Source organism: Sceloporus occidentalis, unplaced genomic scaffold (assembly GCF_023333645.1).
Source record: "Sceloporus occidentalis isolate IW3139 unplaced genomic scaffold, rSceOcc1.0.p SCAF_3, whole genome shotgun sequence".
In the NCBI taxonomy this organism is placed as follows: Eukaryota; Metazoa; Chordata; class Lepidosauria; order Squamata; family Phrynosomatidae; genus Sceloporus; species Sceloporus occidentalis.
Window position 1 is genome coordinate 113,588,592 of NW_028316983.1, and position 20,557 is coordinate 113,609,148.

General features: G+C 39.3%; 1 protein-coding gene across 7 annotated transcripts in view; it reads left to right on the forward strand.

Annotated features, from left to right (window-relative positions):
* The window catches only part of TRMT1L (tRNA methyltransferase 1L), a 38,025-nt gene that overhangs the window by 14,480 nt on the left and 2,988 nt on the right, over positions 1–20,557 (forward strand). For 4 of the 7 annotated variants that reach the window (XM_089515841.1, XM_089515847.1, XM_089515844.1 and 1 more), the window contains exons 3-15: positions 741–893; positions 3,326–3,436; positions 4,241–4,354; positions 4,686–4,750; positions 6,443–6,572; positions 7,706–7,829; positions 8,478–8,557; positions 9,043–9,292; positions 11,895–12,107; positions 12,521–12,598; positions 14,791–14,981; positions 17,363–17,441; positions 18,302–18,468. In XM_089515841.1, the coding sequence (XP_089371967.1) occupies positions 741–893; positions 3,326–3,436; positions 4,241–4,354; positions 4,686–4,750; positions 6,443–6,572; positions 7,706–7,829; positions 8,478–8,557; positions 9,043–9,292; positions 11,895–12,107; positions 12,521–12,598; positions 14,791–14,981; positions 17,363–17,441; positions 18,302–18,468 (1,755 nt within the window). Of the gene's footprint in view, positions 1–740; positions 894–3,325; positions 3,437–4,240; positions 4,355–4,685; positions 4,751–6,442; positions 6,573–7,705; positions 7,830–8,477; positions 8,558–9,042; positions 9,293–11,894; positions 12,108–12,520; positions 12,599–14,790; positions 14,982–17,362; positions 17,442–17,603; positions 17,670–18,301; positions 18,469–20,557 lie in introns of those variants that run through there. The other 3 variants (XM_089515846.1, XM_089515843.1, XM_089515842.1) reach the window with 3 other exon arrangements.

The following is a 20,557-nucleotide window of genomic DNA, read 5'->3' on the forward strand; positions in this document are numbered from 1 at the left end:
TTGTCTTTTGGTGCAAGAGGAAATGCTAAAGAGCCTAGGATGAGAAAGTAGCAAACACACCCCTTTAGTTTTGGTGTTAGCGTTACCTGGATTGTGCACAGGCCCTCAGGTCTTCACTCCTTTCTTATAGGAACTTCACCTAGTGTTCCAAAAGGTCATTGTGATCTCTTAAGAAGTTTTCAGTAGGATCTAGCTTTGGTCATCCAGTAGATCCATTGACATCAATAAGGCAAGTTTGGCCCGGTACATATTGGCACAATATGCTGGCTTCCCAGTGGCATAGGGGTGTGGTGTATGGACAGTGCACACCCCGAAGGTGGCATCACACCGCCCTGCTGCCCACATGTGGGGGGCAGCTTTTCGGCGCTCTGCAAGAACACCAAAAAGCCACGGCAGTGGAAAGCACAGCTTTTTTCCAGCCCAAAAAGGAGCAGCATTTTGCTGCTTCTTTTTGGGCTGGAAAAACGCCAGATTTTCCAGTGTGTGGTTGCCATAGCCCCAATCCAGCAATCAAAGGGGCGGCATGAAGCCCGCCCTTTAGGGCTGTTTCGGTCCTTTATTATGTCAGATTGGAAGACTATTCAACGTTAGTGTGTCTGTGCTAAATGTGACTGTCTAGAACAATTCCATGGTTCTTATTCTTTTTACATTCTTTGTGGTAGTGATACTGTTGCATTTTAGACTGCTGCAAATGAGGTTAATTAAAATGTAAAATGAACAAATTTTTCATCTTTCTGTAGATGGCATGGATGTATCCACAAAAACTGAGAACCCCAGGCCAGATGTGGAAATAATTAAGGATGAAGTAAAAACCCAAAAGGAAGGAATAGAGCAAGCATCTATAGAAGAATCTAGCAGTCATCTATTGGATGCCTTATCCAGCTCTCCAAGAGGTTTGCTACTTTAACACAGGAACATGTATAATATGTAGGGGATGTTTACATAATTTGAAATACCAGTCTCCCAATGCATTCTTCAAAGCATGCCCTCAGATGTAAATGAGTACTACTATATGGTTATTGTTTTTCACCAAAGATTCAGTTGAGAAACTAGATGTTAGTTTACAGTCAAAAGTACCAGTTTTTGTTCTGTTGGTTCTTATGGCCTAAATCCATTGTCATGCTAAAACTACAGCACCAATAAAATAGAACTTTCTTCTCCTCTCTGCGGCAGTCTTCAAAGCTGCCCGAAAACAGTTCTGGAAGGTTTCCCAGTCCTCTGAAGCAGGGTTTGAGATGCACAGGGGACTGTAATAGAAAGGAGAAATTGCTCCCCTCCTGCTTTTGCTAAAGTCTGCTATTCACCAGTGGAGGTCCAGCAATGATTCCTGCCCCAAATGCTTTTTTGTTTGTTTGTTTGTTTTTGAGGCTTACTGTACAAAACATCAAAAGAAGTATGAGCCTATCAGTTATCACTATCACTGGTGTAACTCTATTCACAGTTCAAAAAGATTAGCAGTGTAAAGGATTAATAAACCACCTTCTGAGACTGCATGTTGAAGCACACTTAAAACGAAGTAAACTACCTGTGAGATACAATGGCACTGAGCTTCAAAACAGTTGTAGAGTTGCACAACAAATTAATGTGTTCAGGAGCAAACATTCTAAATCAATGGTCCCCAAACTATTCCCTTTAAGAGATTTTGGACTTCAGCTCCCAAGAAACCTTAGCCATGTTGGCCAATAGTTTGGGATTCTGGGAGCTGAAGTCCAAAATCCCTTCAAGAGCATAGTTTGGGGACCACTGGTCTAAATTATGCTAAATTTCAAGCACATAAAGCTCTTTGCCAAAACAGATTACATAATACATTGTTTATGCATAGTAGTCATCAAGTGTTTTAAAAATACTCAAATTATGTACAAAATACCCCATATAAAAACATGTACATATTATTGACTTATGCAGATTCATGTTATTTGTGCATATTTGAAAACTATTTGTTTGAAAACTGAGTTTTAAAAATATTTAAATATCATAGAAAGCATTTCACTTAGGATAATAATAATAATAATAATAATAATAATAATAGGATTTATTAAAAAGTGAAAATAAAGGATGGAGAAAAATGCACCCAACTGTTTCTAACTGCATTTTGCAGTTAGAATAAACCAAAGTACATTTGCCTGAGCTTATTTTGTATATACCTTCTCAACTTTGGTGCTCTGTTCAAAACTTAGTATGGTGTATCACCTTTTACTTAACATAACTTTATGTATATGTAGCTAAGTAGCAAAGGTGCTAAGAAACCCTATTACTGAATTGCAAAGATTTCTATCAGGACAGTATCAAGAGTGCCAATGTGCATTGGTGCCTAATGTATGATAGGACTGATTTGAACTATAGAATCATAGAGTTGGAAGAGACTTCATGGGCCATCCCCATGCCCCAAAGCACCCCGAACAGATGCCATCCAATCTCTGTTTAAAAACATCCAAAGAAGGAGACTCCACCACACACCAAGGATGCATGCTTTGCTGTTGAACAGCTTTTACTGTCAGGAAGTTCTTACTGTTTATTTGGAATCTCTTTTCCTGTAAGAGTGATGCCTGATGTGTAGCAGTCCCATTATGTATTGGTCACTTTTGAGAGCCAGTGTGACCTAGTGATTTGTTAGACTATTACTCTGGAGACCCAGCCATGAAACACCCCTGGGTGATCTTGGGCAAGTCACACTCTCAGCATGAGGTGAAGGCAATGGTAAACCACCTCTAAATCTTGCCAAGAAAACCCCATGATACGTTTGCCTTAGGATTGCCATAAGTCGGAAATGACTTGAAGGCACACAGCAACAAGAACAATGTAGTAGCAGCCCTTTATTGGATACAGAAGTCATGAAATTGCCCCGTTCTAATTCCCACATGTGTAAATCCACTTACAAAGTGTGTAAGTCACTTCCATACGCGAGTCTGGCTATGAATTTTATATTATTATAGAATATTTTTTATCTTTATGGGGTTTTTTAAGAGATACAGTAATATTAGGAGAGCAATGGGTAATGACTGGCAGTGGAGGCATATATTTAGGTGAATCTCCATGTGGAGAATGGATTTAGTGATACTAGGCAGAAAACACCACTGCAGTGCGGTCTCTCTTTTTAAAAGAGGTGAGAATCAGGTGGCCCTGCTGATACCATTAGACTGCAACTTACCTCAACCCTATGCCAGCATAGCTGGTAATGACAAATTCAGGGAGCTGCTGTCCAGCAATATCTGGAGGGCCTCATGACTACCACCCTTACTTTAAAGGAGTAATATTAAGTCCCACTTGGCTGAACGTTTCTACACAGCGCAAAAATACTAACGAAAACTAAATTGTTTTCTTCTAGAGAAACATATTTCTATTCAAAGGAAACTTGCTGATTTAGAGAAACTGGCTAACCTGAAGAAAAGGTGCTTGATCACAGCTTCTTCCCAAAATGCAGACCTTCAATTAGCAGGTATTTGAATTACTTTTAGAGATGAGCAATGCAAGGCTGAAAGAAAAATTTTCTGGAGTTAAGGGAACATGTCTAGCAATTACAGAAACGAAAAAGCAAAGAAACTACGAAGTCGAAGGCTTTCATGGCCAGCATCCATAGTATTGTGTGTGTGTGTGTTTTGGCTATGTGGCCATGTTCTCTAAGAGTTTATTCTTGACATTTCGCCTGCATCTGTGGCTGGCATCTTTCTGCCCCTTCTCTTACCCCTCCCATCACTGATGCTGCTGCTCTTCCTCCTCTTTGTCCTTCCTCCTTTTCCTCCTTCCTCCTCTTTTCTCTTCCATTGCTGCCACTCTTCCTCTTCATTGTTCTTCCTCCTCCTCCTCTTTCTCTCTCTTCCTCTTACCTTCTCCATCACTGCCACTCATCCTCTCCCTTCTCCTCCTCCACTGCTGCCCCCCCCCGCAGGTTTGCCATTCACGAATGCTCAAATCCATGAATGGCAAGTCCACGGATATGGAGGACAGACTGTAGGAAGGCAATGGCAAACCTCTGAGTGAGCTTGCCAGGAAACCCTATGATAGGTTCACCTTAGGGTCACCATAAAGCAGAAATGATCTGAAGTCACACAATAACAATAGGGACCAGCATCATATTTATGCCCTTTGGTTACAACTGGTTCCTTCTCTCTTTTGAACTCATCAGGGATTGGCACTGGTCCAAGGACCATCACTCAGAAGCATTCTTCTGGACAATTATCATATCATGAATTCATAGTAGTTTATTGCATGTCTTCTTGTTTTGATCTTTTTACTTTACTAGCTGGCAAGATGTCTTGTCCACTGTGCCCTGAAGAGAAGTTTAAAGCTTGTTATGGTCATAAACTCCAACGGCACCTGCTGAATCTCCACTGGAAAGTGTCTGTTGAACTTGAAGGTAAAGACAGCTGAAATTCTATTGTTTATGTTGACACAACTTGCTTTTATGGTGGCAGCTTTTATGGTGGCTGCTCCTGGTTTCATATTTAGATTTGCCTAGGCAAAATCTATGCCTACCATTATAAATGATGTCATGTTTAAAAGTTAAGCTCGAAAGATAAAACTGGTTCTTGTTCAAGTATTTGGTTACATAAATGGCTGTGGAAAGTTTTAAAACGAAGATCCATGCCTCACTGAACTTTGCCTTATCTCTTATCATAAAACTGATAGATGATTTTTTTTTTTAAAAAAATGTGTATGAGATGACCAATGTCCTTTCTGATTTCCAGGCTACAGAATGTGCATCTGTCACTTACCTTGTCATCCTGTGAAACCAAATGTTACTGGAGATTCGGTAATAGATGTTCAGCCATATAAATGCTTTCTCAAAAGTAGGAATGGTTATTAACTGCCTTGCTTTAGACTTCCATGTGGTACATTTTACTCTTTTGTTCTTAAGCCTGACTACACTAGTTAAGCAGAAGTATAAGGTCTCTCAGATCTCCTCTTTCTTACTCATCTTCCCATTCATTTTTGATCTCATTCTGTTATGTCTGCACTATTCGTACCAAAAAATGAACTGAGAGGCTGCACTGACAAGCCCTCATGAATGGAACATCAGGCAGAGTACAAAGGCTAATAAAACCTCTGCTTTTGGTACTCAGGCTGAAACTGACATATGATTCAGGAATGAAGGCAACGTCTTTAATTATTTGCTTTTATTTTTGTTTATTGAAATAATTATTGCTGTTGAAAAAACTTTGGAGCTTATAACCTATTGTAAAAACTAAAACAATAATACAATTCAACATCTAATTGCTATAGTGTGATATATTATACTCCAGTTTGATATCAAAGCTTATTCATAGCTCCTTCCTCCCAAATGCCTACTGAAATAAAAAGCTTTCCCCCATCTTTTAAAGCTACCTTGATGAAGGGAGTTGCAGTATCTCCCAGCTTGCCTTCAGGTAGATAAATGAGTCCTGGATGCATCAGAGTACTCTGTGAGAAGTTCATACAGAAGAATAGAAGAGAATATCCAGGCCATTTTGAGTTTCAAATGTTGTAGCCATATGTATGTGAATTGTAAATAAAGAGAAATTGGGAGTTTGTGCATATCTTGCAGTACATTGTAACTTATTTTCACTGATATGCCTTTGAAAAATAGGAAGCTATATTCTGAACTGCATAGAGAAAGAGGCCCATGAAAAATACATTGTGGTAGTCTAGTCACATTTTAAATGGCAAGTGTTTGTAATAAAACATTTAGAATCCACTAGTCTAAACATGTTTTATGTGGCTTTGAATGTCAGTAATATAGGTGAGTTACAAACCGCCATAAAGTACGTATTCACTACGTATTAGGGTTAGGAAGGGGCGGTGCTTCCGCACCCCCCTAACCCTAGTACGTAGTGAATACGTACAATATGGCGGCGGCCGTTCCACATGGCTGCCGCCATATTGACGTAGTGGATGCTGTGCGTCCGCACGTCGTGCGGCGCTTTTGACGTCACGAGTGCGCCATTGGCGCCTCGCGGCATCATAACTGCGCCGCAGGAAGAAGCTCCATTTTGGAGCTTCTTTTTTGCTCTGCGCGGGAGTTGCGCGGTTTGGCTGCTGCGGCTCCCTCACGGAGCAAACAGCAGCGCCAGCAGACCGCTGCAAAGCGGCGGTCTGTAACGCACCTCAAATACTGGTGCCATGAACGAAAAATAAGATAGCTCCCATTAAGCTGTATTGCTTAATTCAAGGACCTAAATTCATCGTCCTTGGTATTAGCAACTATGTTCTAAAGGCTTTTGTTACTTTTGTATGTGTTATAACACTGCCTGGGTCTGTATCAAATATTGCAAAAGGAAACAATCTTCCTGTTTGCTGTTAATATTTTTGAATACCTGAAGAATGTTACAAGGGGTACTTGAAAGCCCTGTCCTATTTTCTTACCCTGTTTTTAACCCCAGGAATCTTAGCACCAGTGCCTTAGCCTTCTTTTATATTAAAATATTTCTTTGATTAACATTATATCTGCACGCAATATGTGTTGTAGATATCCATAAAGATGGGATCCCATTATCACTGTATAATCTGTTCAGCAACAATTACCCGAAGGACTGATATGATAGGACACATTAAACGCCATGTCAATAAAGGAGAAACTGAATCAAGGTTTATGCCAGGTAAATATTGAGACATCCCTGTTGTTTCCACAGTAAGATCTTTTATTTGGTCCTTGGATATTTATTTATTTATTTATTTTATTTATTTATTTCATGGCCTCCCTTCCAGAACAAGATTCAAGACAGTTTGAAAAAACATTTAAAAAAACAGGGCACAGTTTTAAAATCATTTATACAATAATTATTTAAACATAGGTGGAATTATATTGGTGGGAAGGTGATAAAATTAGAACAGAACTCTGTATGCATGCATTTATATTTTGGTCTAGCTGCAAGAACTTAAAACCTCAAGGACTTTAATTTTCCATAATCTCTAGTACTATTTACAGAATTTTTGTAGCTCCCTCTTTATTACTTCATTTGTTTCGTTTATTTGTCCTACTGAAAATGAACCATAATAACATGAGTGGCACCATTAGTTGTTTTAATATGTTAAGTACAGTAAAAAGCAAAGACAGAACCCTGACATGTAAAACAAAGCTTATAAAAACTTTAATTAAAGCTTTAGTTTTAACTTTCATGGATAAAAATAACCATACAAGGATCATATTTTATAGCAATTCCAGCCTTGCAAACAAACTATATGTCCCTAAATAATGATCCTATTTTTTTCTTGTTTAACCTGGATACATTGCCTAGTTAATAATATCTAGGATGTCTTCAAAAGCTCAGTTGTATCTTTTGCCATATGATTAGATCCCCTGGCCTTTTCTTACCGTTAAGGAAGGAGTTGCTTCAAGAAATGTGATTGAATCCAAATGCAGATTTCATGTTCCTGTAATCTAACCATGGCAATTTTTTTGCCTTAAAATAGAATAAAGTTTACACTTGTTCTGAGAATAAATTATGGTAATGGTGATGGTCATTATATTATGTACTGTGAATGTAAATATCTTGGTTCTCACATGAAGCAATGACCAAGTCAAGTACTTCTTTTTAGCCCCTGTTCAGAGGCGCAACTTCATAATTATACGTACAAAGCCAGTATATCCAAATCGGGGAACTGTAGTTTAATGTAATTTTAAACAAAGAAATAACTCAAGGTCTGATCCACTGTTTATGAAGTTTCTTGTGATCATTTCAACTGGGATATAATCTCTCTAAGGCCCTTTCATTCTGAAAATTATTTTTAGCCCCTGGTTCTAAATCTACATGTGAAATAGTGAAAGAGGCAGATACAGATGTGCGAGTTCTTCCTAACTATACTACGCCACAGAAAACAGATTCTTATTTTAATCCCAAAATGAAATATAACAGGTAAGAGTTTGTAGAATTTATTTCTGTATGGAAAGGGAATTTAAAAATATTTAAATATAGATGATCATATTAACAGAAGAGAATAGATTGTGGATATTTCTATTGTATAGGTGAGGTATAGAGGATTAGAGAAAGGCTGAAAACCAGTTTGTGAGGCCACTGCTGAAGTGGGATTTGGGTGAAGATAATAAGCAGAATCCACTGGACATACCACGAGCATGGACTTACTGGCAAATTTAAAGCGTTGCTGTATGCCATAATATCATAATTTGTTGTTATTATGTGTCTTCAAGTTAATTCCAATTTATGGTGACCCTCTTATAATTTTATTGGCAAGATTTGTTGGGGGGGGGGGGGGGTTCCTGTAAGACTGAGAAAGCATGACTTGCCCAAGCCACCCAGTGGGTTCCATGACTGAGTCAGAATTCAAGCCTCAATCTCCCAGAGATGCACCACACCAATTTTTAGTATACTTTTAAGTCCTGCTCTGAAACCTTTCAATTTCTGGCTTAATAAAAATTACAGGAAAAAAACGGAAACATTGTTTTGCAGTTCATTCAGAAATTTTCCTTAAACTGGGTAGAGGAAAAATAAAAAGTAAAATAGTGTACATTTATTATTAAGGCACGCTTTTCCCTTTTCTTTTAGGCAGCTCACAGTCTGTGCCCTTACTGTTCTAGCTGAAGAACGAAAACCTTTAGAATGTTTAGATGCATTTGGAGCCACAGGTAATCTGTTACTCTGTGCTTTGATTCACTTTATGTAGTTCATAAAAGAAAAACTGCACACTTAAGCTACAATTCTAATTACATTATTTCTTTATTAAGATGTTTATTAACCACATGTCATTTTTAAATATAAACCTCAAGCCATTTACACTATTACAATATTTGCAAGGGGGGAAATCACTGGTATCACTTATGATTTATTTCTGAGTGAGCGTGCTTAGAATTGCATTGTTAATTTGCTCTGTCATTTCAGGTTAACAGGAAGTGAATCTTACAAATATACTTGTATTGGGAGCAAATCTGTTAAAACCATGCTGATTTGATAACTTTAGTGAGGGCAGGTAACTGAATATTTCTCAGATAGGATTTCTTTCAATTCGCTTTGTGTTCATAGAGGACATTGTCTTGATTCTATGAAACAAGCTCCAGTGGAATAAGCTTTTACTGTTGCCTGCATCTGACTATAGATACTGTTTGCCCTCCAGGTATAATGGGACTGCAGTGGGCAAAGCATCTGGGAAATTCTGTGAAGGTCACAATTAATGACTACAATGAAAATTCAGTTACAATGATAAGAGAGAACTGTCATCTGAATAAGATGAAAGTGGTAATGAACTTCAGGGAAGAGGACGACTCTGATGAAGCAGTGGAAGAAGGAGAAGAAAACTTGCCTGTCATTGAGGTTACAAAAATGGATGCCAATGTCATCATGCATTTGAGAGCATTTGATTTTATGTAAGTGACACTTGTCTCAGATCATTCTCGGCATGGTAGAGAGATCAATCCACTGCAGCTGGGTTATACCCCATGCACCAACCACAAGGCAGGAGTCCACATTCTTTTTCAGTTATTTTCTATTGGACCCAGTTGCCCTTCTCCTCAGTTTTTATTTATCTGCCCTGCAGACCAGACACAGGAAACCTTCTCCAGGAGATTTAGTTTGCATTAAGATTATTAATAGGGAACAGGTTAGGAATGGATTGGATAAAGGAAAATGTTCCATTTACTTTAGCTGGCAGGAAGCAGAAGGTCAAAGCAAGAATTCTAGCAGGGAGTAAGCAAAACTTAGAGACTTCGAAGACTAGTCCAATAGTATTAAGCCAGTTCTCAAAAATCATCCCCTCTGGAATGGAATGGGCATGGAAGAGAGGGGAACGGAATGAGTGAAGGACTTCCTTGTGTGTGGTAAAATCCATCCCCCACTCATTCCATACCCTCCCGTTCCGTTCTGAGGCCGGCATTGGACCCCTGTGCGGTAAAGTCCTTAGATGCAATATGAGCAGATTCAGCACTAAGGAAAGCACATGAAACCACAGCATCAGCTATCAGATCACTAGTGTCATCCATGTTCGTTTCAGCAGCAATGATGTGGGTGCAAGAAATTCAGAGTGCTGATGATTTATCTATTACCGCATTGCATATAGCACTTTATAGAGTAAGCAAAGTTCTTCTGTACATAACAGATGCAGGACATGATTCAACAACATTTGGTGCTTGCAGTGTTATGCGATGACAATTGCAATACTATCCCTATGCCTCAAACATTTGGAAGCAGATCAGATATCATGAAATAACTTGCCATATGTGCCTTTTACAGGGAGTTTGCTATTCGGTGACAAAGCTTTGGATAGAGTTCTAATAGAAAGCAAACATTAAAAAAAAAGTCATGCCAACTATGCAAAAGAAGAGAATGGATAGGAGACAACTCAGAAATATGTTTGGAACATACAGATCCTTTTGAAGTGGAAGAGGACTTGCAAGGCAAATACAATATAGAGGACAAAGAGGCCAATGATACAACTATCATCTTTGTCAATAAACCCTAACCTGTGCCAGCTTGAGGAAAATAGATTAGTACTCACTTTCGATGCAATATTTTTGCCAAAGTATATTATGAAAAAGGGATATAATGATAAAATATACTTACACACTTTCTGTCCTGAGCCTGTTCATCTTGAAGAAAAGTGATGGCACACATAGGATGTCAAACGTGGGGAAACCTATGTAGAGAGAACGGAGTCAGTTAGGAAAACCGAAGCACTTTTGTGTTTTTCAACCCAAGAACATTAGGCCAGTGCATCCAGAAATGTAATCGCAAAATGGTTAAAGTTTGCATTTTACAATGCTATGATTTTGAAGGCAAGGATAGACCAAAAAATGTGTGGGCTCATTCTACAAGGCCCATGGCGACCAGTACGGCCTATCCAGTATCATCATCACTGCGGGACATATGTGACAGAGCTCATTGGGCCGAGCCTAATACATTAATTAAACACTACAAGACGGATAAGTATAAGTTAGCTCAGGCAGCATTTGGGAGGACAGTGCTGCAAGCAGTAGTGCACAATTAAATTAGCCCACCCTAGGTTAGAAAGGCTTGGGTGTAAATCTACAGTGCTATATAAATAAAGTTTAATAATAATTGGGTGCATCCTAACTACAGTGGATTGGTCTCCCCTACCATCCTGAGAATGAGAAGTTGTACTTACCATGAAGGTCATTCTGGGATGGCAGGGAGGAACAATCCACACCCTCCCTTACTAGAACTATATTTGCATTTTTTGAAAGGAACGGGGGGGGGGACCCCACAGATATATACTCACACACAATCAACAAGGCTAGATACAGAAACTGAGGAGAAGGGGAGTTGGGTCCAATGGAAAATAACTGAAAAAGAACGTGGATTCATGCCTCATGGCTACAGCCATCCCAGAATGACCCTTCACAGTAAGTACAACTTACAATCCCCCCTGTCCCATGCTAACCTGACCCTACCTAGCTCACCTATAGAGCTTCTAAAATGGAAGCTTTTGGCTCAGCATATGAGAAGGATGAGAGAAGAGACGAACATTGTGTGAGAACAGAACCCTTCAACTTATGAGTTTTATCGGTCCCTTTCTCCTCCCACAGAACCCTTCCACTTACCAGTTTTATCTGTCCCTTTCTCCTCCCACAGAATATGGTATCTTGTGAGGTCCTAAATCTTACAAAACTTTCTGTATCAACGGAAAGTGCCCTTTCTCCAATAAAACTTGTTCATTAGGCCCCCCTGGTATTTTTTCTATATTTATTGCCTTGACTGAACCTGCATGTTTTATGAAACTTGACTGGAATGCTGCTGAATGAAAGGCAGTCAATATGCCCAAAAGTCTGTGTTTTCAAAGTATGGGCAGCACTTTTTTATTATCAGAAATATTAAAAATATAGCAGTGAAGACTGTAATCATGAACATACTTTGTTGGAAATTATTCTTGCTTGAACCTCTTATGTCATATATCTTTTTCCTTCATTAATCCTTAACATATTTTTACATTCTTTCTCCTATCTCTCTCTACAGCCATCTGGACCCATTTGGGTCATCTGTGAACTATCTAGATGCAGCTTTCAGAAATGTAAGAAACCTTGGCATTGTGTCAGTGACATCAACAGATATCAGTTCTCTCTATTCGAAGGCCCACCATGTGGCTCAGCGGCACTATGGGTGCAACATTGTCAGGACTGAGTACTACAAGGAGCTGGCTGCTAGAATGGTAGTTGCTGCTGTGGCAAGGTACGCTCAGCGTTTCTGAATGGTGTTTGTCTTCATTTCCATTAGGAGAGTTTTGCAATACTTTTCCTTGGTCACTAATTTGAAATTCCTAGTAGGTGCTGTGGGAAGTTGCTTTTCTACATCTTGTTTTCCTGCAGTTTTCAGAACATAGATCTAGAAGATGGAAAAGAGTCAAGGCAGAAATAATTCAAAGTGGGCTTTCAAGATGTGTGACCCACCAAGCTGAGGAAAGACTATCAGCAATATATTATGGCCTTTTAGATGCTCACTGTGCTTGCTCTTGTTGCAGTCCCCCAAACAAGCAGCAAAAATGGAAAGTTGTGAAGGGTTGGGAGTCTTTTATACGTCCTTAGACTGGCTCTCAGTTTCACCTTTATATATAAAAAAAACCCTTGCTCCTCTCCTTTCCTCAGTATTATCTCCTACCTACCCTCATCAGACTCCCTTTGTGCCAGAAGTGTAAGAATCCCAGTGCTTATTCGAGTATCCAGGTAGGTTGACGTAGTTGGTAGCATGTTTTTGAATAACATACTACACAGATAGCTGTAGTGATTATATGAAAACTGTAACTTTTATTATTGTAGTAACAGGTATAAGATTTCTTAATCAAGTGCCAACTCAACCCTTTATTTACATCAGGTGTCAGCTCACTAGTTGGTTACATAACAAATAGTTCCCTTTCAGATACTACTTCCTCTGAGTCTTTTATCACATCAGAACACACAACTCCAACCTCACCGTTCTGAAAGTGCTGGCTTGGACCTCACTTAAACCTCTCTGTGAGGTCCCTCTCTGCTACCTCCTGTCCCTTCTTTATACTGATCATTCTTTTTCTCTCTTTTTAAAATTCTTTATCCCTCTCACACACTCCCACTGTGATAGGGTGGAAGCTTTGTCTTCCCAGCCACTCAGGCCAAGTTTGGTTGCAGTTCTCTAGGCAGATGCTCTAAAGGGGGGGTGGGTCTTTGTCACAGAAATCCTCTTAGCTCCTGGTGAGCACCATGCATGGCCTGTGGCTTGCATCTAGCAGCTGATATAAGCCTGCAATGAAGCAATGCAAAAGGTTGGGAGGAATTCATACTTTTGAACATATTTTATTAAAGTAGTCTGGATGGGCTTTTTTTTCAAAAATCAGAGCAGCTAACTTCTGATTGTTAAAATACAGAAGATTTGGTAAATAAAGATAATAGATTCCACAAAGTTACATAGGGTAGATAACATATTTCATGATTTGATATAACTAAATCTGGTAATAGGAATGGTTTGTTGTTTGAAATAGAGTGGAAATCTGTTATTTGGAAGCAGATGTCATCAGTGCACATTGTGCTTAGAACTATAATTCCAAAAAGGTACCATGAGTGAAATCCAATCAGTGTTACTCTCTGACATAAAGCTTTAGTCAGCAGAATCGGCGGGGGGGGGGGGGAGTTTCCATCTCTCACTATTCATCCCTCAGCACGTCTTTCCAAATCTGTCTTGTCAGATTGGGGGGAAGGAGCTTAAGCACATGGGAAGACATGGTGCTGCAGGAGGGTGGAAAGAAAGGGACGCTTTCTTGCACATGCAGAATATCATTGACAGAACACTGAATAGCAGTGAATAATGATTTAACATTTTGGTTTCATTTATATCACTAATACTCACATTCTAATTTGGTGATATGGAGATAGTATTAAAGTATGATAAAACGTGTTAGATTTTTTTTAATTAATAAAGAGAAAGGTATGAAAGGAAGCTGCTGAAGTGCACCGGAATTGCAAGACTTTATAGCACTTTTCAGCTGGAGTGAAACTTGTGCATGAAATGGGATGTGCCGAAGGGGTAAGCTTTTGCTAAATTCTGGTGGGAGTAGGAGTAACAGCAGCAGTAGTAATGTATTCTGGCAGTCCAGCTTTGAATAACCACATTAGGCATTAATTTGCCACACACAAAACACCTTCCCACATTCTTCCCAGGGTGCTGGTGCCACAGTATCTTTACGATTCTGTGTATGGACTGTTTCTTTGGCTGTTTCATTACCACTCTGGAAAAATTGACAAGGCAGTGGACATGAATATGGTTGATAACAAATATAATTCTACTGAATACAATTTACTGGCATTACCACCCTCCAGCACACTGACACACAGAGAATTCAGAAACATACTGTAGCTGTGTTAGTCTGGAATATCAGTATGGAAAGGGATCTTGTAGCATGTTTTAAACTGTGTGAAAGTTCTAGTATAAGCTTTCGTAGAACAAGCCTACAAAAGTTTATGCTACAACTTCTTTTCATAGTTAAGTTCAAAGATGCTACAAGATCCCTTTGCATACATGTGGATCTAGTTATTCATTATACTTGCAGTCTAAGTCCTAATCATAGAAACTCAGTCTTCCCTCACACACCGTCTTCCCACAAAATCCACATATTCTCCACAGAATTCAGCTACCATTTGTGTAGTTGTCTTCTTAAAAGCCTGGTTCCTGTCAAAAACTCTCATCCACACTTTACCACATCATTCTAACAGCACCTCGTTTTTCTTAATCCCTCAAGCAGTCACCAGGACTGTGCAAATTAATTCTTCATCCGACATTCCACACCTGTCACATAGCACTGACAATATCGTACTTACCATGCTGCATTATAGTACAAATACACACAAGATACTACAATTCATGTAATGTCACATGGGTCTTTTTTCAGAGCTGCCGCTCGATGCAACAAAGGCATTGAAGTTTTGCTTGCAGTGGCCCTTGAACATTTTGTCCTAGTGCAGGTAAGAGTGTTGAGAGGGCCTTCTCCTGCAGATGATACAGTCAAGAAAATCCGGTACTTAATCCATTGCCAGTGGTGTGAAGAAAGGGTATTCAAGAAAGAGACCAACATGATAGAAGGTAATCATTACATTGTAACGCCACATGGTGCTCAGGAAGGGACAATTAATGCAAATAAAACCACCACAGTCCTTGCATTCTCTTTCTTATGGCTGTTCAAAAATATAGCCTTTTTGCTGCATAATTTCTGTGACAGAATTTTTACAATGATAGTCCATTGTTGGTGGTAGTGTTTTTATTGACCAGCTAACCTCAGGCCAAGCAAAATACTACCCTCCCCCATACAGGGTGATCAGATGTCCGCCTTTACCCCAGAAATGTCCTACATTTTAACCTTCTGTCCGGGCCTTTGGGAGGACCGCCAAAATGTCCTCCATTTTGAGGATGACTAAGAAACCTGTTGATTTAACACCACTTGCTGTTCCCATTGAACAAATTTCTATTTGGCAGCCTATCTTTGCTGCATATAGGGGGATAGGATGGATCCTTCTAAAATTCTTTTTTACTAGAAGCAGCGGCAGCTGACAAGACTTACTTCCAGAGCTTAGAGTGTGTTTGTTTCTCGGAGGGGAAAAGGAAAGAATAACACCGTGTTTTCTGTCCCCCTTCAAGAAATGTGTCTACAGTTCACCCGTATCTCCAAACACCACTTCCCTCCAATCCCTTCCATTTTGAATCTGATGTTAGAACCTTCTCCCTGCGTTCTCCTCCCTCTCTGGACCTCTCCCAGCTACCAAACACCATTGCGCTCCAGTGTCCTCCCTTCTAAATCAGATGTTAAAACCTTCCCTCCCCATCGTCTTTCCCCCTCTCCAGACCTCTCCCAGACACCAAACATCACTTCCCTCCAAAACCTCCTCAAGCACCATGGAAGTGGTGATTGGTGCCTGGGAGAAGTCGGGAGAGAGAGAAGGAGGATGTGGAGAGAAGTTTTTAACATTGGATTCAGAATGGAAGGAATGGGAGGGCAATAGTGTTTGGTGGCTGGTAGAGGGCCAGGGAGGGAGAAAGAAAGAGATGGGAAGACAAGGTTTTAATATTGGATGATGCCAGTAAAGCATTTCAGTGAAGATAAGTTCATCAGAAAAATACAGTTGATAGCAAGCAAGCAACTACATTTATATAACACTTATCAGTGCACTTAAGCACTCCCTAAGCAGTTTACAATGTATAAGCCAATTGCCCCCAACAAGCTGGGTATTCATTTTAACAATCTCGGAAGGAGGTTGAGCCTGAGCCCCTGGCTGGTATTGAATTCACAACCTTGTGGTTTGTGAGTGAGTGGCTGTAGTACAGGCATTTAACCACTGAGCCACCAGGGCATCGCCAGAGTACATAACAAATAATGGGGATTTGGTGGCATCGTGGTTACAGTGCCAATTCTGATGATCAGAAGGTTGGCAGTTCAAGGCCCAAATGCCATATGACAGAGTGACCTCTCGTTACTAATTCCAGCTTCTGCCAACTTAATAGTTCAAAAGCAAGTAAAAGTGCAAGTAGATAAATAGGTACCATTTTGGTGGGAAGGTAATAGCTTTCTGTTCAGTCATGCAGGCCACATGATCACAGAGTTGACTTCGACAATGCTGGCTCTTCGTCTTAGTAACAGAGATGAGCACTGCCCCCTACAGTGAGTCTCGACGAGACAATCTTGTCAAGGGAAAACCTTTGCCTTTTTACATAATAAAATATATGTAATATAGCTGTAAATAAACCATATAAAAACATATTTATGTTAGAGTGTTTCCCCCTTATTTTGTAATGTCCTACACTTTGGGTGCCTTGTCCTCCTATGTGGTTTTGATGTCTGGTCACTCTGCCCCCATACCAGTTGCTGAAATGGCACCTTCATCGCATATATTCTGCCTCATTTGTACATACTTAAGGGAAATATAAAAATATTTTAATATAGATGTTCATATTAACAGAAGAGAATAGGTGGTGAATATTTCTGTTGTATAGATTAGAGAAAGTCTCTCTGCTTACAGGTGAAGACATTTTTATTTAAGGAGGCATTGTTGGCAGCAGACAAAGCTGTTAATTGGAAGGGGATGTGGTATTTTTATTTCATCATGTTTTAAATGCCTTTTAATGCTGTTATAACTTGTGTTTTTAACTCATGTTTTTAAATTAGTTTAATTGTATTTTAACATTTATATTAATAGCTTTTAAAATAGTATTGTTTTTAAGATGTGTACCGCCATGGGTCCCACACCAACAGAAAGTCAGGATGTTAAATGAATAAATAAATAAATAAATAAATAAATAAATAAATAAATAACAACAACAGTCACAAGTTAAAAGCAGTTACCACAATGTTTCTTTTTCAGGTAACATACATTGTCAGACTTAGATTAATTTATGTGTATAGACATGCACATGTCTCAGACATTTGCTTAGAAAATAAATGTTCATTTTTTAAATATACTTATTGGTTACAGAGAATCCTTATCGGCAGCTTCCATGTGACTGCTATAGCCGTATGACAGGCAAGACAGCACTTGAACTTGGTCCTCTATGGTATGTCTCGTTTTTCATGATTTCAAATTGTCATGTACACTGAACTGATTTCTGTCAGTCCATTTTCTGTATTTTCAAAATAAAGTGAAACCATCTTCCAGAGCAATAAAATATTAGTGGCTATGTGCTTGGGAGAACCACATTGTTATCTCTTTGCTTTAGGGAGATTTGCTATACTAAGAAGTACCCTTTTGTCACAAAAAGGATCAAGTGCTGATGATGCCAGAGGTAGGCAGGAATAGCTACTGCTTTATTTGGATGTGCGTCTCCATCATGTGAATTAAGCAAAAAGCAAGAACACTTATATACAGTCAGCCACTATTAGAGTAATACTCATCTGACTCTTCCTTAACTTCTATGATTCAAACATTACCAGAACAAACCGACAAACATCCTGTCATCCCTACTAATCACAGTCCAAATTTGCCTATTGTCTTTTTGATACTTTTAAAAAGTACACATTTAATTATTTTTGAAAAGAAATTCTTTCTTAATGGTGAAGTCTAGCTAAATTAACGCACTACACTATTATAGCTCCACTATTCCACTTCTACTGCTCTGGCTGCCTCCTGTTGAATTCTGGGATTTGCAGTTGAGGGAGGGGCATTTAAAATTCTCATCCAGAGAGCTCTTAGGCCTCACTGATATACAAACCTCAGAATGCAACAGGAAGCAGCAGTAAACATGGAGTAACAGCATTATAAGAGTGTAGTGCATGGGACTAGAACACACCCTTGAAATACCTTCAAAGCACAGCCAGTTTACATGAGCATTGCTCTCTCATCCCCCATTGTAATGTAACACAGCCTTTAGTTTTAAAATACATTTACTTAGATACTGTAACTCTGGTTATATTGCAGGTCAGGTTCCCTCTTCAACACTGGTTTTCTCAGAAGAATGTTATTTGAAGCAGTTCAGTATGGTCTAGAAGACATCCAGCCACTTCTAAAAACTTTCATCTGTGAAGCAGAGTGTACAGTTCTGAAGCAGTTTTTGATCCATGGCCCCAGCAACCAGAACAAACAAGGTGAGATGTCAACGTTTACAAAACCTTGTCAGTTAAAAGAAAGCAACAGAATTTCAAGTAGCAGAGATAGAGTAGCAACAGGTGACATGAAGCCTGTAAACCACATAGTGTCCTTCTCTCATTTTTCCAACCTTCAGTGGGGGTTACCATCCTGAATTCCAAAACTGCCATTCTGGCAAAAAATTTAAAAGAATGGTGCAATTCATATTCTTTGCTTCCCAAGTTACACAAGTGTGTCGGGGGTGCATCCCTTAGTATGTTCCAGGAAGTTGCCCACTCAAAAGAGATTTACTCACTAGTCTATGTATTACAGAATACTCATGTTAATCAGAAAGACTGTCATGATTGTTAAATGTTGAAGTGGTTCTTCACACTCTTAATCTTCTCAAGACAGCTTTAATTTGCAAATTTCTTAACACATTAGAGTATTATTGTTTCCATATAATTGCTTGCCGGGCTCAGCCTTTAAAACTCATAATTTCCCTGTCACTTAAGGGGCAGCTAATGGCAAACTCATGTTTAAAATTTTGCAACAGTGGCTGCTACGATATGTGGGGCAAGTAATTGCATATCAGCAAGCTGGATTCAGAAAAGCAAGAAGCATGTTATAAATAATGGAGTGCACCAGGGATTTCCAGAAGAAAATCAGCATGTGCTTTATAGCTTACAGAAAAGTGTTTGACTGTTTTGATCATGGAAAACTATGGAGTGATCTTAAAGAAATGAGTGTACAATTGCACTTAGTTGTCCTGATGCATAACATGTAGTCAGGACAGGAAGCTTAGCATCAGAACAGAATATGGAGAAACAGAATAGTTTCCCAATTGGAAAAGGGGTTTAGAAAAAGCTGCATTCTATCACCATATCTGTTCCAACAGAGCAGGTTTAGAGAGAGGAAGGAGGAGTGGATATTGGAGGAATATCAACCATCTTAAGACATGCAGATGGCACTATAATACTAGTAGAAAATATCAAAAGACTTGAAACAGTTACTAAAGCAAGTCACTAAAGCAAGCTTGCTGTTGAACATTAAGAAAAAATAATCACCATAGAAGGGATGCAGGAATTAAATATAGATGTTGAGGAAATTGAAAGATTTCCCATACCTTGGATCAGTAATTGATAACAGGGATTGAAGTCAAAAAAATAAGAAGACTCAGATTGAGAAAGAAAGCTATGAAAGAACTAGCCAAGGTATTAAAAGTGCAGAAACAAACTGAATACCAAAGTCATAACAGCATTAAAAGCCATCATATTTCCCATCACCATATATGGATGTGAGAACTGGGCAATGAAGATAACTGAGAGAAGGGAAATCAATCCATTTGAGATGTGATGGGGAAGAGAGCTAATGATACAATGGACAGCCCAAAAAACAAACACATGGGTTCTAAAACAGATGAAGCCAGAACTCTCCCTAGAAGGCAAGATGACCAAATTGAGTTTCTCATACTTTAGCCATATCATGAGAAGAGACGATTCATTAGAAAAGACCATAATGCTAAGATGGAAAGCAATAGAAAAAGAGGATGTGGAAAATGCTTTATATACATTTGTTGTACTTGATTAGAGAAGAGGCAACCCTGTGAATGAGACGCCTCCAAAACGCCCAGTCTTCAACCTTTCTGCTCAAGTCCTGCAGGCCCAGGGCTGTGGCATCTTTGAGTCTATCCATCTAATACAGTGGTCCCCAAACTGTGTCCTTTAAGAGATTTTGGACTTCAGTTCCTTGAAGCCTCAGCCATGTTGGCCAATAGTCTGGGATTCTGGGAGCTGAAGTCCAAAATCTCTTAAAGAGCAGAGTTTGGGGACCACTGATCTGGTATGTGAGCTTCTTTTCTCTCTACTGCCCTCCACCTTTCCCAAAATTGTTGTCTTTTCCAAATGTCCAAAGTATGAGTCTCAATTTGGTAATCTTGGCTTCCAGGGAGTGTTCAGGCTTAGTTTGTTCTAGGACACTCATTTGCCTTTTTGGCTGTCCGTATCTTCTCAGCACTCTTGTCCAACACATCTCAAATGAGTTGATTCTCCTTCTGTCAGCCTTATGTCTAGCTCTCATATCCATACATGATGATGGGGGATACGATGT